The sequence below is a fragment of the Telopea speciosissima genome, chromosome 1 (assembly GCF_018873765.1).
Source record: "Telopea speciosissima isolate NSW1024214 ecotype Mountain lineage chromosome 1, Tspe_v1, whole genome shotgun sequence".
NCBI lineage: Eukaryota > Viridiplantae > Streptophyta > Magnoliopsida > Proteales > Proteaceae > Telopea > Telopea speciosissima.
Window position 1 is genome coordinate 14763073 of NC_057916.1, and position 23256 is coordinate 14786328.

The 23256-nt window shown below is 40.1% G+C and overlaps 1 protein-coding gene across 1 annotated transcript; it reads right to left on the reverse strand.

The window, feature by feature from the left end:
* Positions 1-136: 136 nt before the first annotated feature.
* On the reverse strand, positions 137-20695 carry LOC122647797 (LIMR family protein At5g01460). The gene is made up of 14 exons (XM_043841115.1): positions 20165-20695; positions 19934-20019; positions 12603-12721; positions 12209-12319; positions 11546-11644; positions 11321-11443; positions 10896-10958; positions 10743-10807; positions 2040-2149; positions 1833-1947; positions 1668-1733; positions 921-1031; positions 756-822; positions 137-683 (listed from the first exon to the last, which is right to left on the reverse strand). Exons 1-14 carry the CDS (start codon positions 20512-20514, stop codon positions 636-638), a joined length of 1533 nt encoding a protein of 510 aa, XP_043697050.1. The 5' UTR covers positions 20515-20695; the 3' UTR covers positions 137-635.
* Between the last annotated feature and the right edge of the window lie 2561 nt (positions 20696-23256).

Consider the following 23256-nt stretch of genomic DNA (forward strand, 5'->3'; position numbering starts at 1 on the left):
ATAAGAACTTCAGATTAATTCACCATGACATGAATGATGTCCTGACCCCATGGAAATGCATGATGCCCTGGTGTCGTGTAAATTAACAAAAATTATAGAATCGGACTGAGTCTGATCTTAGTAGCCCCACACCATATTTCAAAACTTTTTCTAGATTTCCTAGGAAATGCAATACAATACATATCTCATGTGTACATATACATGAACAAACTGATCCGCTACTCACCAAAAAAGAATATTGCTCCTGAAGTCTAAATTACAGCAGTGAAAGTCAGTCCAACCCCAAGCCCGACATCCCTATCTAAAAGTACATATCACCATCACAAGCACTATTTCAATTTATAAAAATCAACCATGAAATAAAAATAAATAGAAAAAAGAGGATGAGAGAAGGAATAAATGCAGCACTGAGATAACCCCAGATGCTACCAGAAACAGTGGCACCAGCAGTAGAACTCGCCATGCTACTTAGAACTGCAAATATAGAATTGAACGTGAACAGGTCCAAGTCTTTGATAGTACCATATTGAAACAAAGTCAGGCCGTACACATCCAACTCCGAAAACCACTTCAAGATGGATTATGGATTTTGAGAATGTAGGAGTCACTCAGCCCAATGTTCTTCCAACCACTACTTAATTGGAAAGCTGGAATTTGCCAGTTGGTTTTCTCTTTCTCCAACCCTGAAAAGATTCCAAGATAATGAGTAGGTCCTAATTCCTGTTGGGCAGAGGATCTGAGGAGTATATACTTACAAAGGCAGCATAATATACAAATGTGAGGCCTGCTAGGACAATAAACGCTATTTGAAATACATTATACCTGTAAAACAAGGGGGGATTGAGGGGGAAGGTAACGTTAAATCCACTCATAAAAGCATAAATATCAAAGAGTCGAAACACAGGTCAGTTGTAACTGACTTGTACAGATATTTAATTCCACGCAGAGATTGCAATGTGTGACCAAAAATTTCTTGAGCAGCAGTTGCTTGGGCATAGTAACCAAAAGCCGTAGCACAGAACTGAATCACACTGCAATAGGAAAACGATAACAATGACATCAAAATTTGAACATGAGGCAAACCGCTAGAAACCTTCATACAATGGAAATTTATGAATAATCAAGCCATTGGCATATTGAGGGAAAACTGAAAAACATTTTCAAACAAACCCAAAAAGCAATAGAAAGGGGATTTATTGATGGTGTGGTTGCATCCAAACCCATCATATAAAATAGTCACTAATTGGGCCCTGATTTGTGAGTTCCCAAAGTTACCATATAAGTGGTAATGTAGCTCCAGTACCCCGGATCTCAGTCAAAGTTGTTCTCTTGACATAAATCCATACAAGGTAGCTCATGTCAACACAACTCAAACACAGGTTACAGCGGTACACAGTGCTGGAACCCACTATGGCATTAATCTTTTGGGCTTTCCAGCTGTATATTTCCTTTTAGAAACTTCAGTCCATGTTTTCTTTTTCTTCTTTCTTTCCAGCTCCTGTATATTTCCTTTTAGAAACTTCGGTCCATGTTTTCCATTTCTTCTCTCAGATTTGGTTACAACAGTTTGCTTCACAGACAAGTCCTAATCCAATTAAACAGGGCAATTTATTGTTTAGATTTCAATACCCAAATGAAGTTTTAGGATGCCAAACAAGAAGGCAGACCTGATGGAGCAAAGGAGAATGAGTCCCACATTGAACAGAAACGAATTCATTAGAGTAGCACCCCACCTGGAAGAAAGGGTCAAAGTGAGGATAATAAATAACTAAATATGTCAACTAGTGACAGCAATAAAATATCTGGAGAATGATTGAGAAAGGATTCCTTACTTCATGGGGTGAATAGTTATGAAAACTAATCTCAGACCAAGCATCATTGCCCCAGCAATAACTGCCACTAGAAGGTAGAAGCAGAAGAAGGCAAATGCAGCAGTACCTAGAAGGCCTGGTCAAGTGGCAAAAATCTATGTCAGACCAAGAATTCTCACTAAGGAATAGCCTGCCAGGTGAGGATGCAAAGGTTTCCTCACAACTTACCCCAGACATTGTCCAGCTTGATGAAAACCTCATTAAGGAAAGGGGAAAGAGGTGGATCAATCAAGAGATAGATAACAATATGTGCCACCCAAGCTACTGATACAATCAACCTGGAAAGCAACAAGTACATATTGGCCAAGGTTATACCAAACTTGAACAGTACTTCACCAGAAAACATAGATAAAATTAAATCAGCAGTGAAGAGGTGGAAGCAAAAAAAGTTTGAAAAATTTATGACTTTAGTTCAATAAAATTAAAAAAAATCAATCCTTGACCACCATTAGCTAAATAACTTGTTATCAGCGACCATGAAGATGGAAAATGAAACAAAGACCACTACTGCAGTGAGTGCATGATCCCAAGCCCCTGGTTTAACTTCCAAATAAAAAATGAGAATTTAAACATAAACTGGCACATATTATAGACACCTCATTGCTATCACCTATTACTGCCACCACAATATTCATCTAAGTTTAGGCTTCATATTGTTGAGATAAGGCTACGTTACCCACTAGGGGTAACCTAGTCCTAGTTGGCTTTCCTTTCTTATTTTAGTTTGATTAGTTTTTAATTGTTTTTTCCCTGTTTTTCTCCCCTATACGATTCCTATTTGGGATTCCTAGTTATAGTGGGAATTCCTAGTAGGAATAGGATTGGGGGGAATTCCTATCTTTGCTGTAATTTGTTTTTATTATAAATAAGAGGCTGGGATGATCGATCAGATCATCTAAGCATTAATGCCAAGGCTGTTTACATGGTATCAAAGCCTAATCTGATCTAGGAACAGCTACTCTCGATTTCTGGTTCTCTCCTCTCTTATTTCTCAGTTTTTTCTTTTTTCTTCCTCTCCACCACTCTCGGCCTCTTTCTCTCCATCAGGGCAGCAACTATGAGGTGATAGAATGCAAATTTAGTTGCTGCCCTCAATGTCACCTCATTGAAGATCAAAGAACAGAGGTGTGACCTATTTCTGCCGGCAAGTTCTTTCCATCCTTGGAGATCGAACTATTTTTCAACTAGAGTTTGATTTCTGCACTTATGGAGTTTGGTTCCTGCTATTATTGGTCTGCACCAGTCCTTGTTTGAAGACTGCAGCATTGGTTTAGATCCAATTCTGCATTTTTTTCTGCATCTTTTTCCTGCAATTAGATTTTATTCCTAAATTTGTCAAAAATTTAGGGCTTTTTATTGGCTTATTAGAAAGAGCTAATTTTTGGCAGATATCTTCCCTGCTATTAGAGGGAAACTCGACATCAGTTTCAGCCCATTCTGCAGGCTGAAAATTCTGCAACTTCAAAACCCATTATTCACACTCGAATCAGGTTTTTTTAAGATCTGATTTTTACTACTGCTTGGCTGAATCATGGGTGACTCGGAGATGACTACTACTACTTCTGGAGGAGATCAAACAAGGTCTGATTTTCTCCCTTATGCTGCTGTCATCAAGCTTGATGGTACAAACTACTTAATTTGGGCCAGATCATTATCCCTAACAGTGGCTGGAAGGACTCACTGGCTATCTTACTGGCACCACCAAACAACCTACTGAAGAAGGGGCTGCTCGTACTAAATGGGCTGCCAATGATGCAATGGTACTGTCCTTTATTCTAAACTCTATGACCACTGACCTCTCTAGTCAGTATCTTCTCCTTGACACTGCTACACAAATATGGACAGTTGTCAAGGGCACTTATGGTCGTTCAGGTAGTGGTGCTCAGGTTTATGAAATTAGGAAGACACTCCAAAACACTACTCAGAAGGAGATGTCTGTCACCAAATACTATGCTACCCTCAAGTGTTTATGGCAACAATTGGATCACTATGCTCGGTTTCAGTCTACTATGCTCGATATTACGCCTACCACACCTATGTAGACCAATTCCGTGTCTATGATTTCCTGGCTGGCCTCAATGATGACTATGACCCTATTCGGGTGCAAGTCCTTGGACGGGTTCCTTTCCCTACTCTAGAGGAGACATTTTCTTATGTTCACAGTGAAGAGACACGCAGGGCTGCCATGATGATTACTCCCAAAGTTGAGAGATCAGCCTTCCAGATCTGGTTCCACTCCTGTTGCTTCACGACAGTGTTGCTACTTCTACTACTACTACCAAAGAGCCTGTTAAGTGTGAGCATTGTCACAAACCATATCACACTAAGGCTCAGTGTTAGAAATTACATGGGAAGCCAGCTGATTTTGAGGCTAAACGTGGTCGTGCTAAGTCTAAAAACAAAGCCAATCACACTGAAAGTGTAGCTCCAACTCCCACTGCTGACATCGGGTTCTCCCAGGAAGAACTCCAGGCTCTACGTCGTATACTGAACACATCTGCTGCCTCTACTACGTCTGCTGCCAATTCAGGTTCCTTCTTTGCCCGTACAGGTATTTCCTTTGCTGGTCATTGTGCATCAGTAGCATCCACTCCATGGATCATAGACTCTGGTGCTATTGATCACATGACAGGTTCTTCCAGTCTTTTTAATACACATTCTCCTGCTTCTGGTAAGGATAAAGTTAAAATTGTTGATTGGTCCCTCTCCTCCATCTCAGGGAAAGGATACATTGGTTGTTCTCCTTCTCTTACACTGTCATCTGTGTTGCATATTCCCAAATTTACAACTAACCTTCTTTCCATTAGCAGTATCACTAAATCTCTGAATTGTAAAGTGACTTTTTTTCCCACTCACTGTGTCTTTCAAGAACTGGACTCGGGGCAGACGATTGGATTGGGTAAAGTGCATGGTGGATTGTACCTACTTGATGGCGATCCTAAACATACTCAGACTTTACCTTCGGCATCTTTCTCCTCTGACTTACATAAATGGCACTCTAGACTAGGCCATCCCCCCTTAGGTACTTTACCCAATTTATTTCCTGCATTAGTTAAAGACTGTAATAAGGAAGACTTTTGTTGTGAGCCTTGTGTCTTGGCTAAACAGACACGTTCAACTTACCCTAATTCTAATAAAAGATCCTTTTCCTTAATCCTTATTCCATATTGTTCATACTGATGTGTGGGGGCCTAGTAGGAAAGCTTCCCTGACTGGCCATCGGTGGTATGTCATTTTTATTGACTGCTATTCTAGGTTCACTTGGGTATACCTTATGCACACAAAAAGTGAAGTTTTTTTATGTTTTCAGCACTTTCATCAAATGATTAAGACCCAATTTAAAGCCACTCTTCAAATTTTAAGGAATGACAATGGAAAAGAGTATATGGAAGGTCAGTTCCAAAAATACCTAGCTGCACATGGAATCCTCCATCAAACCAGTTGTGTCGATACTCCAGCCCAAAATGGTGTGGCTGAGAGAAAAATCCGCCACCTCCAAGGGCTCTTATGTTTGCTCGCAATGTCCCTTCCCTTTATTGGGGGGATGTTATCCTTACTGCAGCCTATTTAATTAATAGGTTGCCCAGTCGGGTTCTTCTTTCGCAAGCCCCTATTGAGCTATTACTTGGCTCTTTTTCCTTTATAATCCCACCCAAAGTTTTTGGCTGCGTTTGTTATGCCAGGGATACAAGGTCCCCTGGTAAACTTAACCCATGTAGCCTCCACTGCATTTTCTTGGGATACTCTGCTACCCAAAAAGGGTACAAATGTTACTACCCTCCATCCCACAGGACTTTTGTCAGCATGGATGTTGTCTTTCATGAAAATGTTTCATTTATGTGTCCCCACCTCTTCAGGGGGAGAGTGTTAGTAAAGATGTGCTGACTATTGACTCTCCACCTCCACTTCAGTCTGTTTACCATGAGTCTGAACCAGTTCGGCCTGCCCCTGGTACTCCCCCTGAGTCAAGGGGAGAGGTTCCTATACAGGGGGAGACCATTTCTATTCAGGGGGAGCAAACTACCCCGGTCCAGACTCCTGTCCAGAGGACTATTAGTGAATTTCAGAGGAGGATTGATGCCAGTAATATGAAGACCTATGCAAGGAAACATAAGCAGGTCCAATCAACTGTTGCTCCAGTACCCATCCAAGTGCCGAACCCGGATCCAGAGCCTGCCTTTCCACCTGGTAATGTTCCTGATTTACCTATTTCTCTTAGCAAAGGTGTCAGATCTTGCACTCAGCATCCGATATCTCATGTTGTTTCTTATGATTCCCTTTCCCCATCCTTTCGTGCCTTTGTTTCCTCTCTTTCTTCTGTTCGTATTCCTAACAATTGGCAGGAAACTTTATCAGACGGAAAGTGGAAGGCAGCTATGATGGAAGAAATGGAAGCCCTGAAAAAAAATAACACATGGGAGCTTGTGGTTCTTCCACCTGGGAAGAAAACCGTTGGATGCAAATGGGTGTTTGTGGTGAAACAGAAGGTAGATGGCACTGTGGATAGGTATAAGGCACGATTCGTGGCCAAAGGGTTTACTCAGACATACGGCATTGATTACTAGGAAACTTTTGCACCTGTTGCCAAGTTAAATACTGTTCATGTGTTATTATCTTGTGCAGTCAACCTTGGATGGGATTTGCAGCAGCTAGATGTAAAAAATGTCTTCCTAAATGGAACATTGGATGAGGAGGTGTATATGGACATTCCACCAGGATTCTCTTGTGACAGAAACCAAGGAAAAGTATGTAAATTGAAGCGTGCACTTTATGGGCTGAAGCAGTCACCTCGAGCATGGTTTGGGCGGTTCCACAAGGCCATGATTTCTGTGCGCTATAAGCAGAGTAATGCTGATCACACACTCTTTATAAAGAGGGTTGGTGAAAAACTCATTGTTCTTATAGTCTATGTTGATGATATAGTGGTTATTGGCAATGATGGTGATGAGATCAGACGGTTGAAGACCTTCCTTGGACAAGAATTTGAGATTAAGGATCTAGGGAAACTACGATACTTTCTTTGGATTGAAGTAGCCAAATCTTCTAAAGGCATTTTTCTCTCCCAGAGGAAATATGTCCTAGATTTATTGGTTGAGACCGGGTTGCTTGGCTGTCATCCTTCAGATACTCCTATGGACCCTACTGTTCGACTCAAGGAGAAAGAGGGTGAGCCTGTTGATAAAGGCCGGTACCAAAGACTTGTAGGGAAGCTAATTTATCTTTCACACACTCGTCCTGACATTGTTGTCGCCGTGAGTACTGTGAGCCAGTTTATGCATGATCCCTACACTTCACATATGGAGACTGTTCTTCGTATCTTGCACTATTTGAAGTCATCTCCTGGAAAAGGAATTCTTTTGTCTACGCATGGTCATCTACGGATTGAAGCATACACTGATGCTGATTGGGCTGGTTCTGCAATCGCAAGTCTATTTCTGGGTATTGCTCCTTTGTAGGTGAAAATCTTATCACGGGGCGTAGTAAGAAGCAAAATGTTGTTGCTCGTTCTAGTGCTGAAGCTGAGTTTCGAGCTATGGCACAGGGGATTTGTGAGTTACTCTGGCTTAAAGGGCTGCTACAAGATGTTGGTGTTCCTATTCGTCTTCCTATGATGTTGTACTGTGACAATAAGGCTGCAATCAGCATCGCACACAACCCAATACAGCATAATCATACCAAGCATGTTGAGGTGGATAGGCATTTCATCAAAGAGAAGTTAGAAGAAGGGTTGATTTGCAGTCCCTTTGTGACGTCTACTGATCAACTTGCAGATATCTTCACTAAGGGATTGTTTGGGAAGCTGTTTCATCCCAATCTAGTCAAGTTGGGCATGATCAACATCTTTGCTCCAACTTGAGGGGGAGTGTTGAGATAAGGCTACGTTACCCACTAGGGGTAACCTAGTCCTAGTTGGCTTTCTTTTCTTATTTTAGTTCGATTAGTTTTTAATTATTTTTTCCCTGTTTTTCTCCCCTATACGATTCCTATTTGGGATTCCTAGTTATAGTGGGAATTCCTAGTAGGAATAGGATTGGGGGGAATTCATATCTTTGCTGTAATTTGTTTTTATTATAAATAAGAGGCTGGGATGATCGATCAGATCATCTAAGCATTAATTCCAAGGCTGTTTACACATATGAAACTCAGAACCCTTCAAAATAAAAAACATTGCCTTTTGTGCAGGAGGAAATCCAAACAGCCAGCCATAAAGATACACAGCCAATGAGATGAAACATGTTTAGGAGCTCTCTCTCTCTCTCTCTCTCTCTCTGCATTTCTGTTCTGTGATTTTCTAGGTAGAAACTGAATACACGGCATTAAGTATCTCGGGTTAGATTGGACCGAAGAGAAGGAAATTTTGGGGTGAAAGGAAAATTTATTTAGTGGGGAAGAAGACGATACAATAGAGAAAAGACATCTGAACCAAGGTGTTCTCTTTGGTTTCTCCCCACCCCCCCCCCCCTCTGTAATTTTGCTTTTTTTCCCTTCGATTGTGAGTTGTGACGAAGGGATTTAGAAGAAGCTAACCAGCAATATGGGATTAGCATCCAAGACTACAGTCAGGTTTTGAAATCGGGATTAGCATAAAAAAATTCTCTTGCGCTAAAGTGAAATTTCTTGTGCCTTTCATTAGGTATTCTAATTTCAGAGGCTGCCCTTTTGAGCGAACAATTGCTCAGCAAGTACACTGTTTGTGTTTGCAGTTTGTTCATGTTTTCCTTTGAGTTTTGATAGGCTAATTCACACGCTTGCATCAATCTCTAGTTGCAGCAAGGTTGTGCAACAATAATAATGCATTGGAGAATGGATGCCTTTACTAACAGAGAGAGAGTCTCATTTGGAGTATGAATGTTGGTTGGGAGCAATAGAGTACCTTAAATGAGTTGTATAACATGTGTTGTGACATGAATAAGCTCTATAATCTGTTTCCTGATGGGCTTGGAATAGATAGTCATAGTTGTATTCAATTCTAATATGGTTTCCAATTGTTTGCCTTCTGATGACTCTGTCAATGGATCTTATCTTCTGATCAATTTTCTTCAATTTCTCTCCCTCTCTGTGAGGTAAATACTCGGACAAGAAGCATTAGATTGCAATTTAATCTCTCCTTCACTAATTGAGTATGGTTCTGCCAGTACTCTTCAAATTTGATGCTTCTAGTTCACTGGTAACAGAGAGTTATTGCTAGAACTTTACCCCTTCTATTGTTTTCACTGAAATCATGTGGAACCAAACTCTCTGCTAATTCTGCAAATCATATGTGGTAATTCTTAGTTCTTGTGGTTTTGCTAAAAGTGAATTGCATTTTTAGGAGTACGATTTGCTTGGTAGTGAATGGTGTTCAACTAAAATTGTGGTGGATAAGTTGGGCTTGCTGTTAAGGTTATATCAGAGTTTATAGTGCTATTAAAATGAGTGATTAAGCAACGTGTTTGCATTTGCTTTCAGAACATTGGGCAGATGTAATGGTGTTTTTCTTTTGATTTCGAAGCCTTATAAGGGACTCTGTTTTGCCGTTAATTACATAATTCATACCCCCAATAGTGATCAATATTCAAATATTCCATGCACTGTTTAAACTAGTATTTTTTTATGGTACAAGGTTTGGAAGAAATGGCTACCAGGTCACACCCGACAATGAGAATGCAAAGTGATCACAATTGGTAGTTCACTCCCAGCAAACCAAGATTTCACCACTGCATTCTGATCTCTCAAGTTTTACACTTTTCTACTCTACAGGAACTGAAGAGCAAATATAGATACCACTACCATCTTGCAGATTACAATAGCACTCGATAAATTACCTACCAAAGCGCCCACTATTTCTTTATCTAAAACACAACAGAGGATATCAAGCACGGAGACCTTCCAAAAAGTCACCCATGACCATAGTTAATTAAAGTACATACACGCATAATACCAAAATGAAAATTTGAAAAATATCCCATGTCCTAATCCAAAGGCACAGAAAAACACTTGTATTCTACACGAAAACATCTAAAACAATAGATTTTTAATTTCATACACAGCTCATATATTTATACATTTCTATTAGGAAAAAAGTTTCCAGACTGCAGAGTCCACAATGGAACCAATGGAGTGCACCCTAGTTGTGCCACAACCCACGGGTGATATGTCTTCAGCCAAGTGTCAAATCTTAGACTCAAATATAACAATATATCTTTGCATGTTTTTACATGCACCCTATTAGTAGTCCAAGTATTGGCATGTACCCTCTCAGTACCAGACTACCAGTGATCCTGGAGTTTCAACACTTACTTTGCCACTTGGGCAACTCTGTTTGGGCTGAAACTTCACGAGTGAGAAGGGAACCTTACGGGTCTAACTGTCCAGAAAATCTCAGCTCCGTCCACTCAGTCTGTGCCACCAGGCCGAAAATTGAACTTGTCCAGAGATATCCTCTGGAACCAGGAAAATAATTTGTTATACATGTGCTGAATTACAACTGTACTTTACCACTTAAAAGAAATACCTGAACAAGCCCCACACTTCATTTTTTCCATCCCAAAAAAGTATTAACTATACCCTAGACTATGCAAAGAAACTGCATAAAAATAGCTAGAAATTTAACCAGGAAACAGGTGCCTGTCCCAGCTACATAACCAATAAGAAGTAGAACATAAACTTTTCTCTTTCGTCTATCCCTTTCTTGAAGTAAAAAATGGAAATAGTAGCTGAATAACCGTAAATTGTTTGCCCTTTAGTCCCAGTGGTACTAATAGAGTTTCATAAACAAAATATCGAACAGATAGGGAAGCAATGAAGTGAATGAACACAAAATCATTTTGAGAATCAAATTTCAAGTCATCAACATAGTAACAGAATCACATTTGTGGGCAGACCACTCACCCTAGAACTCCCAATACAAATTTTGCCAGGTAGCCCATAACGGTGAAAACCCAAGTAGTCTCTGCCTGGATAAAAGCAGGCAGTAAAATGAGATGCAGAAGAAATACTAACATAACAACATAGTCAGGTTAAAATATACAATATAGTCCTGACCTGCTCTCCTTGAGGATACATCTCATCTAAAGCTTTGACATCTTCTTCCAAAAGAAGCAACTCCTGCAAGGATAAGCAAGCATGGAATGAACTCTATAATCAAGAATACAAGGAACGCATGCCTCCACTTAAATTACTGATCCTCCAATTAAAATAAATATGTTCCAAGAAGCAGACCACTCAAACCAGGGAAGTAAAATTCACAAAGACCATCCGCTGACTAAACCAGAAACCAGGGAAACAGGATGAGAACAATGAGGATTATGAAGGATATTGTAGGAAGCACATGAGAGAGATGATTGAAATATGACATAAGTAACAAAGAGTAAATGGACAATATACATGTTCACATAATATTCAGGTACAGAAAACATGATGAAATCAAATTTAAATATTATCTAACAGGCTAACACAAAGGTAAATACCTTTTCAACCGCCTTCACATTTTTACGCCATTTCCTCCCTTTAGAACCACTTCTCTCTTCTTGATGAAGTGCATCAGCAGCTTTTTTCAATTCTCTAGCTTTTTTCCCCAGTTCAGTTGCTTCCTGCAGGATATTAATGCCACCGCCACAATAAGTACTCAATATCAACAAATATCCAAAAACAATTTCAGGGGAGCATGTAATTTCAAAGGATGCAATAAGCACCTTGATATACTGTGAACGAGTAATAACAGCCTTTGGACGCCGAATAAATGAAAATATAAGCCCCAAAGGTAGGCAAGCAATACCAACACCACCAAATAACTGCAATGAAGATTTTTATCAGTAATAGAGACTCTTCTAAGAGCCCAAACTCTATCTAAATTCGTCAAACAAAAAAACAAAAAAAAAAAGAAGAAAAGCAAAATCCCAGTAGGCCCCAATTAATAATAAATGAAATATGTATTTCAGATATTCCATAAGAAAAAAAAAAGGCAGAAAGATCCCCTAGTCAACAAACAACTAACATAACATCCATGTACATAACTTCAAAGATCAAACTGTTGGTGTTATTAGAAGGGGAAGTACAGTACACTTCCCCAACAGCGGGTTTTATATGAGGGAAAAAAAAAAAACCGCCGCTGTTGGGGAGAAGTGTACATCACTTCCCCTGCTAATTATACCGACACAAACAAGTTTCTACTGCGGCCCAAGGGGGTGAGAACCCTTCAAACATGACTCTAAAGACTGCAGATCCATATTTCCAAATGATAGAGAGGATGGAATGTACTTATGGAACCAATCTATACATGCATCTAACTTCCAAGGTGCAACAGAATTATACAAGACATGAAGCCTCGCTGTGATAAATTAAGTTCAGAAACATACAGAGAAAAGAACTGATCCAACAATGGTGGTGAGGGCAACAACGTATTCTGGAAAAGTAGTACGCATAGTCCAAGTTTTCTCTGACGAAGCACTAGCTGCGTATGCAGAGCACTGGGGGAAAAAAATAGGGGTTAGAACTTAGAGATCTTCAACATGTACAAGAACAATGCTAGACCACCAACTCAAACCTCCCATTCGCTCCCCACCCACCAAAAGCAAATAGTAAGCAGGAGAGAAACGCAATATGATAGAAATCATTTTTTTCTGCTTTTGTTTACCATCACCAATTAAACATTATCAACAGGCACAATCAGTGGTACACCCTCACAATATCGAAGTCAAAATGGAACTCATAATCAGAATGAAAATAGAACAAATGCAAAAGAACAGGGACCTGATGAAAGGATGCACCACCAATACATGGTTGGCTACTAGAAAAATCCCACGAAGTTGGGAAATCAGCTGTGGGTGAAGAAATATGTCTAACAGTGAAGTCCACCTTTCCAACTAGACCTATGCCATCGAACAGGGGAAAAAATGTCAGGTAAGTACAGAAAAAACTAAATGGAAACTCTAACATAAGATGTGCTACAAGAAACAATGTCCAATCAATTTGATAGGTTATAAAGTTACAATGACGCAAGAGTCCAAGTATTCAAGCCAGTGCTAATACCGAGACTCATAAATCTCGATTTACAGTATGATCTGTATTTATCAGCTGTTAGCCCCTACATTGAGCTTACCAGCAAGGGAGTATTACATAAACATTGGCTTGAGTAGTTGAGTTGATCGCATTGCTTTTAATTAAAACTTGGGGAGGTGGATCATATGTTCCATTTTTCTATTTTCTTATTGAATATATAGTTTTCGGGCCTAATCCAGTTGCCTATGTCAATTGAGTAGTTTGAGCTGGAGGACTGATTTTAAATGTCTAGTAAGGGTAAAAAGGAATATTTAAAAGTATTGTTGTTGTCTTTTCAACTCATAATGATTCTTTATATGTTGTTCCATACTTACATATTTGTTAATTAGGTTATTATTATTTTAAAAAAAATTATAAAAATTAGTTTTGGAGTATCGAACCAGCAAGAGTTGCCCTTTAGGATGTCACAGAGTGTGAGGGATCCCCACTCCCAGTAGACAGTAATGATGATTTTATCGACGTACTTGAGCAGAATCCTGCAATTTTCAAACCTCAGACTAGTGGGCAGCGAAAGCTGAAGCAAGCATGGTCTGATTGGAGGGGTAAGGTGGGAGGATGCAATCTCGCAGTTGTTCTTTTACCACTGTATCCCATTCCCAACACATGCCATTGAGTAATCCAGCTAACAGAACATGCTAGACATTGTAGATTAAAAGGGGAGTCCCTAAAGACATTTACGGATAATGTGGTCAAACAAGGAAGTTGGGATTTTGAGGGAGACACCAACGCGATGTGGAACGAGATGATGACTTGTATTAAGAGGGTTGCCAAAGATGTCCTAGGGGAAGCGAAGGGTAGAAGTCAGGATCATAGGGAGACTTGGTGGTGGAACATTGAGGTCCAAGCAGCCATTAAGAACAAGAAGTTCGTGTTAAGACATGGCAAAGGACTAAAGGAACCGAGGATAAAAAGAGGTATTATGATGCCAACGAAGCTAGGAAAATTGTGGGGATAGCTAGGGCGAAGAAGTATGAGGATCTTTATACCAACCTAAACACTAAAGAAGGGGAAAAGGCTATATATAAGATAGTTAAGATGAGAGAAAGGAAGAGTAGAGACTTCGATCAGATGAGGTGCATCAAGAGTGATGATGGAAGAGTGTTGGTAAGGGATAAGGACATCGTGAAGAGATGGGATGAGTATATTTGTGACCTACTAATTAGAGATAGATCGAGTAAAAATGAGCCAAACGATTACTTTAATCAACAAGGCACCACACGTCATAGATATATAAGAAAGGTTAGTGTAGCGGAAGTTAAAGAAGCCTTGAAAAAAACGAAAGCAGGCAAGACTCTAGGTCTAGATGAGATTCCGATAGAAGTGTGGAAAACCCTTAGAGGTTGTGGGGTTTATTGGTTAACAAATCTGTTTAACAGGATTATGAACACAAGGAAGATGCCAGATGAATGGAGGAGAAGTATTGTAGTCCCGATCTACAAAAATAAAGGTGATATCCAAAGCTGCAATAACTATAGATGCATAAAGCTTATAAGTCACACTACGAAACTTTGGGAGAAGGTAATTAAAGCTCATTTGAGAAGAGAGACCACCAATTTGGCTTTATGTCAGGTAGATCCACGACGGAAGCTATCTACTTATTGAGGAGGCTCATGGAAAGATATAGAGATAGCAAGAAGGATCTCCATATGGTCTTTATTGACTATTTGACCTAGAAAATTCCTATGACCAAGTCCCTAGAGATTTAATCTGGCATGTTCTAGTGAAGAGAGGGGTTTGGAGTAAATATGTGGATGTGGTGACTAGTGTAAGATCTGTGGGAGGTCAAGGCAAGGAATTCCCAATTACAATTGGGCTGCATCAGGGATCAACCTTAAGCCCTTATCTTTTTGCACTTATCATGGACGACTTAACCAAGAGCATTCAAGACGAGGTCCCGTGGTGTATGCTCTTCGCCGATGATATCGTTTTAGTAGATGAGACAAAAGCAGGGATTAATGCTAAGTTAGAGCTATGAAGATCAACCTTTGAAACAAGAGGTTTTAAAATTAGAAGAATGAAGACGGAGTATATGATGTGAAATTTTAATCACACTATGATGGATACAGACATTATACGAATTGAGGAAAGAGAGATACCGTAAAGTAACTATTTTCGATATTTGGGATCAATCATCAATAAAGAAGGTGACATAGAAGACGATGTTTCACAACGAATTAAAGTGGGATGGATGAAGTAGAGAGGTGCATTTAAAGTGCTATGTGACCGACGCATTCCTCTAAAACTTAAAGGAAAGTTCTATAGGACAGTTGTACGACCGACTCTAATGTATGGGACAGAATGTTGGGCAGTTAAGAAGTGTCATATCGAAAAGCTATGTGTGGCAAAGACGAGGATGTTAAGATGGATGTGTGGAAAAACAAGGAAGGATAAAGTAAGGAACGATCGTATCAGAGCTGACTTGGGAGTTGCTCCGATCAATGACAAGCTCTAAGAGAGTCGTTTGAGGTGCTATGGTCATCTTCAACGGAGGCCTGCCGCCCCAGTAAGGAGGAGTGATATGATTCCGATTGAAGGAGCTAAAAGAGCGAAGGGCAAGCCTAAAATGACCATAGGAGAAGTTGTGAGGAAGGATGGAGTAGCCTTGTGCCAAGGGTAGGATCGAGCAGGACCAAGAAGGAAGAAGAACACTCATTCACAAGATTCAAACTCGCAAGCTCCTCTAAAACTCTCTAATGGAGGTCAAACTCAATATTATTCAAAATCTGTCTTTCCTTATTACAGTAGATCCTTTTATAGGCCCAAAGCCCAATCTCAATCCCTAAGCCTAAGATTGAGTTTTACTAGAATAAGAACATACTAAATAAAAACATAGCATGTTAGGTAAAAACTAATTAAGGATAGGATTAGAAGGCAATCAACTGTACATCAGCCAACCAATCCTTGATTGCAATCAACACCAAATCAGCCAATCAATCCTTGATTCCAATCAATACCAAATCAGCCAATCAAGCCTTGATTGCAATCAACACCAAACCAGCCAATCAAGCCTTGATTGCAATCAATACCAAATCAGCCAAGCAAGGATCCTTGATTGCAGTCAGAATTTAATTAGCCATTTGCTCTTATTCTCTCAGATCTTCTAAGGATCTTTGGGTGGTTGAGCTGGACTTCCACGTCCTCCACTGCTGCCTCTATGCCTGCATCAAAGGACCGGCATATTCTAGGTCTTGTACCATGTATGACCTCGGATAGAGCCCTATTGGAGGGCAAGGATCCATGTAGCAGACCCTATCTAGCTGAGATTCTCCTGACTTGTTGGGTTGTGCCTCTTTCCTCTTACTTTATCTGTCACTTTTATCCTTCACTTTTCTTTTATTTCCCACCATTCATTTGTCACTGTCCATTGTCCATTTTTCACTTCTCATCTCATTTCCCAACCCTCCTTTTCCATCTTTTTTTTTTTTTTGTGATCTAGACCCCAGTTTTACCTACTTTGTTTGTTGGATCTATGTAGTCGACCCCATTAAGTTGGGATAAAGCTAAGTTTGTTGTTATTGTTTTTATAGTGCTAAATCATGTGTTACATAGGCAATCTTTAACATTTTAAGTGTGTTTTTCAACAATCTAAAGGTTCCATTGTGTTTATGGATGCTTAATTAGCGTCTCTGTCACGTTTCAACCCAAAAGATGGCCATTTAACCACCAAAATAGTTAAACGAAACCATCCCTTGAAACCTGCAAGATTTCGGCCAGGTTTCGGTCGAAATCCAAAATAATTCGGTTTTGATTCCGGTTCCAAAACTGACTTCTTAAACCTTTGGAGAAGCGATGAGAAAAGACATGCATGGCATAGGACTAAAAACAAGTATGATTTTGAATATAGCTGATTGTAGAAAAAAGATCCATGTAGCTGACCCCATTTAGTTAAAATAAGCTTGAGTTGAGTTGAGTTGAATTGAGGTGAATAATGTGTCAGTTTTGATGGTAGTGGAATTCAGGGTTTTAGTTCACAGTATCTGTACCAGTATCGGTCACCGCTGATACCAATACGATACCGATAAGTATCGGACTGTATCGGTCCAAATCAGCCGAAAATTCAAAAAAGCACCACATCTTTTACCAATACCAACGATACACATATCAGTATGTCACAGCCGATACGGCTGATCCCCTATTGATACCTTAACCCATGGTGGAAGTAAGTCAGACAATTGACATCTAATTCAACTTTGCACACGCATTCGGAACCATTGTCAACAATGTAGTTAAAAGGAGCTGATATACCAGTTCAAATTTCCCTTTACAGTCTCATCATCTTTTCTATACTTCCCCATAACTGGATTTTCTTTGTTACCATCAAATGAAACTAGCAGCCTTTGCGTTTCTGTCACTGTCAGTGTTTCCACAGGTCTTCAACTCAATGTTCCAAATGTTGTTAAGGTTGTCAACTACCCAGATCCAAGGTTTGCTAAACAGTATATGCACAAGAAGAGGGCTAATCCATGTACCCATCAGTCCAGCAGCCCAGCCAGTCCATCGAGCCAATGAGCCCAGCCTGGCCAGCCAGCATAGGCCCAAGTCTTTATAGGCCAGGTTTGGGGCCCATTACCATGGAACTAAATCTTGGTCGAAACTTCAAGATATATCGGTTTCGCAAGAAACCGAGACGAGATGTCATGCAACTTTAAATCCCATGTTTCGACCCAACTCGACTAGTTTTGACCAAATTAAACAAGTTTCAACCTAAACACCTATATGGCTATATAAGTGTCACTTATCCACATCGAAACTTGAGGAAACCTGGCTGGAAACTAGGACAAGCACTTATTTATGCCAAATATCATTTAAGTTCATTTACTTAAGATATCATTCATAAATAAGCAAATACCCCCTATTTCAATCCAATAAAAATTAGTTAAAAAATCAAATTCCAAAAGGATAAAAAGTCAACCCCCAGTTCAAGAACAAAAACTGGATTTTCAGCGGTAGATGCAATTTTCAACTTTCTAATGCTTGGGTTTTTCTAAAATTTAAGTTTCATAAATCTTAATATGGTAAAACATTGCTAAAAACCAAAAGTGCGATAAAATATTCATTTGTTTTGATGCCCAAAAAAACATTTTCATTCAGAGCAATTCTAAACAAGATTGTGCACACCAAATTAAGTTTGACCGGAACATAACTCCTTCAATATAGCTTTCCAACAAATCCAAGATTGCTTAAAGATTTCCCTCTCCATACAAGGGAGGATCTAGCTGTTGTTTATTGCAAGTATCAATTAAAGAAGGGGCCCCCAACAAACCCACACGATTTAGGCAAAGAATTATTCCATCGCTTGTTCTGTGTTCTTATGTGATGCAAAAATTCTAACAGAAACAGAAAACCCTAGTGGGAGACTAGTGGTGGTGGTGTGAAGCTAGCGAGGCTTGGGTGAGAGGCTCTTGCCATATCCTTTCTTTTGATTAGTTTTCTATTTAAAATACCAGTTCTGCGCATCCAACTAACTGCAGTGATCTTTGATCGGATTTTATTAAAGTTAGAAGACTGTTGATGATATATCCTGCTGTGTTACGTGCTTCCATTCCAGCTGTGTTTTCTGGTTTCAAGAAACAAACCTATGATTTCCTATTTTTGTCCTTTCTGGCCAGCGGCAGCAAGGTACTGTCATACCAACATCTGTCCATCAGATTGGGGTGAATGTTTGAAGTCTTTTGCTGACAGATCTACCTGCCCTTAGACTGAAGTATTGAAGTCTTCTGCCTTGCAGATTGGTGAATACTGCTGGTTTCTAAATCTGATTTTTAAGTTACTATTTTGATGTGCTCCTGATCTGAATAATTTAGCCATTGGATTGAATTGATTTTTATGCATGATGTTCTACCCATTGAATGGTGAATTAGTTTATATTCTTATGCTATTCTGTTGCATGGATGTCAAGTTACAACAATGTTTCTAATTCTCAAACTAGTTGCTATTTCTTTCTTCTGTCAATAACTTTAAATCCAGCCGTTGGATCTTCACCAAACTTTGAGGGTCGAAGTTCTAATAGTTACCTATACATTGTTGGAGTTTGGGGTTGATCAGGATTCTAGTATGGGAGATATTATAAATTTTGTGCTGCTGTCAGTGTGCTCCTACGATTCTGTTGTGGGCGGGATTTGAAACCTAACCAGTGCTGGGTCTCAATCCATCAGTACTATTCCTTAATGACACTGTCCCATGTCTTGGGTAGTACTTGATTTCAAAATGTTGATTAGTCATTGATCAAACAACATGACACACTAACAGTGTAGTTTGGACTGTTTGGGCGGTTAATCAGCCCCCAGGCAGAAAATTTCATAAAATGTTAACAAACTAAAAAATAAACAAGAGTTTTGTATGCTTGACTTCCATCCTAATGCAAGAAGGATTCCTTATGTTCAAAAACAACTATTATTATCACAAATAATAATATAATATTAGTTTTATTTCCTCTAGGGGTAATACAAACATTTTGTTGTGCTCAGTTGAAACACCGTTCAGTCCATCAACAGCGAGAGCTGTATGGTTCTTGAAGTGCCAAAGCTCACTACGGAGCTTGTTAAAATAATCAAAGTAATCTCTATAGGTACAATTTTAGAATAGCAGATCATTAACCTACCTTTTTTAAGTCAAGTTTGTCAGACCTCTAGGATTGATGATGTCCACTCTCGCGTGCTAACAAACATTTATAGCTTCCTTATGCATGTTCTGAATGTTTTGCTCTACTGGGAAAACTGTCTTTGTGTTTAACACAACATGACATGACAATAGTCATAATATCACAAATTACTGAAATTGATTTTGTTATCTTTTGAAAACTGTCTTGAGATTATTCGTACATTGACCCAGACTGGAACTAACTCGTTCTCTTCATATCCCCAATATAACTTCAAACATCATTGTTAGCCTCCAAACCAGCAGCTTTTTTTTCCCCCATTGTCCTAAACAAAGTTAGATTTTTTTAAGCGTTTCAGATGAAAAGTTAGTTTAAACACATGGAAACAATGAGAAAGTAAAAGAAATGAAGGCATCCAACTAACCGTATAAAATGCCAAGCGTTAGACCGCAAACAATGGCCGTCGTCACTACCCACATCAATGCACTTTTTATTCGTTTCCCTATGCTCCTGCACACCCACCACCATCACCGCCACCACCACCACCAACAACAACAACAACAACAATCCATCGTCACTATGTTCCCGGCGCTGAACAAGAAGGCTGAAAATATAAGCCAATGTCAAGAAACCTAAAAATTCTATAAATACCAACTTGTCCTGGTCGCCTTCGTAGTAGAACATTGCAAAGGGGATAATGAAGAAGACGAGGACGGCATCAACGATGTAAACAATAATCCACAGTGTCTTCATTGGCAATGTGAGATTACAGGCCCCATTGTAGATCGCGTGTTGACATGCCGCATGGTTAGCGACATCGGCTGGAAGCATGAGTATAGAAATGGCGGCAATGGAGAGCCCCACAACAACGACGAACTTGGGGAAATAAGCTTGATTTTTATCGTCAGGATGCTGGTAGTTGACGAGAAGATAGACATTGAAGATGAAAACAAGAACACAGACCACTATAGCGACGATGACTAGAGCAATATTAAAATCCCCCATCTTTCAAAGTTTTCCAATCGATCAGATCGATAAAAAAAAACAGCTCGACCGATAGATCGAGAGACGAGGGATTTGAAGTTCTTGTTGCCTTTCAGTGCGGAAGAAATCGAAAGAGAATCATCATCATCTGATTCCTCTTTTTCTTCTCTTTTTCTTTTTTCAGAATTTGAATACCAGAAGACAGAAAGAAAGGATACGGGTGAACTTTCGAGTGTTTTGCCATTAGTTCAATTACGGATTTGTCCTCATGTACTACCAAATGACTGCTACACTCATATGCGATGAGGAGTTCGGTATGGGTAGTTTACGTAATTGGGGTATTCACCTAACCGTGTTTCCGACAACCTGTAACCACGGCGATCTAGTGATTTCAGGGATTCAAAATACGGAACCGGTCCCGGCCGATTCCGATGTTGGCTCGATCGGGATCGGTATATTCTAGACATCCAGGGTTTTTTCATACAAGTATCTAATGAGCTAAAATCGGGATCGACGTCGTTGCGTAGATTGATTCCAATACAGATCGAACAATCCGGCCAATCAGATCCCTATTTTTGTAAACGTGAATGATGTGAACATCGGATTGAGAATTAGTTGAACAAGTAGAGGGAAAAAGAACGTTGCCTGATAGTGCCCCCTACGCCCTCCCAGATGAGGCAATGAAATGACCACCACGCCTCTCCCCTTGGATGCATGTGTGCATACTCCCATTTGCCCCGCATTGCAAGGCCACTCAGTCTCGCAACAAATCCCTTCCTAATAAAACATAATTTTCATTATTTAGAGTTGATGAGGGAAAGAGAAAGACAAGATAACACAATAATTTAGAGTGGTTCGGACCAAATTATCCTACATCCACTACCTTAATCATGTGCCATTGGTTTTTCCACTAAATGATTATTTTTCCAGATAAGAATCAAGCATTTACACAAACTCAATTATTCTTTCAAGTTAAGCACCCGACCCACCCTAGTCCAGGATTTCAACCAGGCCACATAGGCCAACCACGAAGGCTTGCTTTACAACAAATATGACTTCTTTATTCCAGCTTGGAACTGCAAACCACTTGAGCACACTTTTGATCGTTACAAGAGGATTTTGCTATTTTTTTTTTCTCTTTACATGTTGAAGCACGGGGTTGTAACCCTTTTCTGAAGTTGATGTAGCTTATTAAGCACAGTCATACACAGCAACATCTTTTCAAGATGATGTTCACAGTGAAGCATAGCTCTTCTCAAAATGATCACGATTTTAGCTCTAGATCTTCTTGTTATATTCTTGTTGATAGATTCATATCAAATGACTTCATCCTTCTATAAGCAAACAAACTAACCGTTAAAGTCAAGCTCAGCTTTTCCATTGAACATTTGAATTTCACTTTCATTTTCAAGAGAAACTAACCAATGAAGAATCATTTGAATTCAAAATAGTTGGAAGCATTAATCCATTTTAGTCTTTAATATTTAATATAAGATTTTCAAGAAAAAATAGTTGTTGGAGCTCATCAACATCTGTGAAAATGTTTAAGAATAGCACTCAAGTGGTTAGACTAGAGACCGGATCGTGTCCTTGTACAAGTACCGTCCAAGGCCCTCCCTAGGCATGCGCCAAGATGTGTGCGGCACAGCTCAGTCGTTGGATGCCCCCTGGCAGCACCCTAGGTGCTGGTCTCCTTGGAGACGATCCTGATCCTCCTTGTTGTCTGCTCTCTGTCTCCAACGATGATGTTGTGCTTGACAGTGTTGAAGGAGTTGATGGCGATGTTGCCGTTGAAGACGATTGAAATCCTCACCAACGAAGATGATGATGATGTAGTGCTTAACAACTGAGGAATTTAATCATAGCTTCGTCCCCAAACTAAACCCCGATCTTTATCTCCTCTAGTTTTCTGCCCGGCCCAGTTCCCCAGTTCTTCTAACAAGGGGGGGTGGAATGACCACCCTACCCCTATTCGAACACTCTGCCTGGGTGGGGTCCACCACCCCCTATTAGAGGAACTGGGGTACTGGGCCAGGTAGGGAACTGGAGGAGATAATTTTCTGACCCCCTCCCGTTACCCAAACGTGTGCAACCGACTCCATGGTGCCAAATAGAACCTCCCCGAACCCCTCCACCTCCCTGGCCTCGAACTTTTCCATGAAACAATGTGTCTAGTATCGCCCTCTCCACCGTCAGCTTCAACTCTCCCATAGTTGCGTATGGCTGAAGCACCACCGCCTAACCGGGTGGTAATGGCCAAGTCAAGAACGAGTCCATCTCGATCGGACTGAGAATCACTTTGCATTCGAACCTCAATAACTCATCCGCTCGAAATTGCAGTGCCACTCCTTCACAAAATGCTTGGAGTCCAAGACAACCTAAGTCGCCAACCTCTCCAGCTCCGTCTCAGGATAGCCTTCCAACACCATCTGAGACACATCTAGTGTCTCAAGAAGCCAGATGGAGCTGCGGTAGAGCATCTTCTTCATCTGCAGCGGCGGCATCATTTCAGATGGGTTCTCAAGGGCTTGCTGGAGAAGAAAATGAGACCAAACTCCTCTTGATTTGGAAATGGACGAAGCCATTTGTAGTCCATTTGAAGAGAGTAGAGGGAGCTTCCTACAGGGAACGCCATGAACAAGATGAATGAAAGCTCGAGAGCATACTTGAAAATTCGGACCATACAAACATGCCATACTCACAAACTTGTAAAGCTAAAACCCCAAAACCTTTTGGCCATTGCGCATTCTATTGATTCCAACA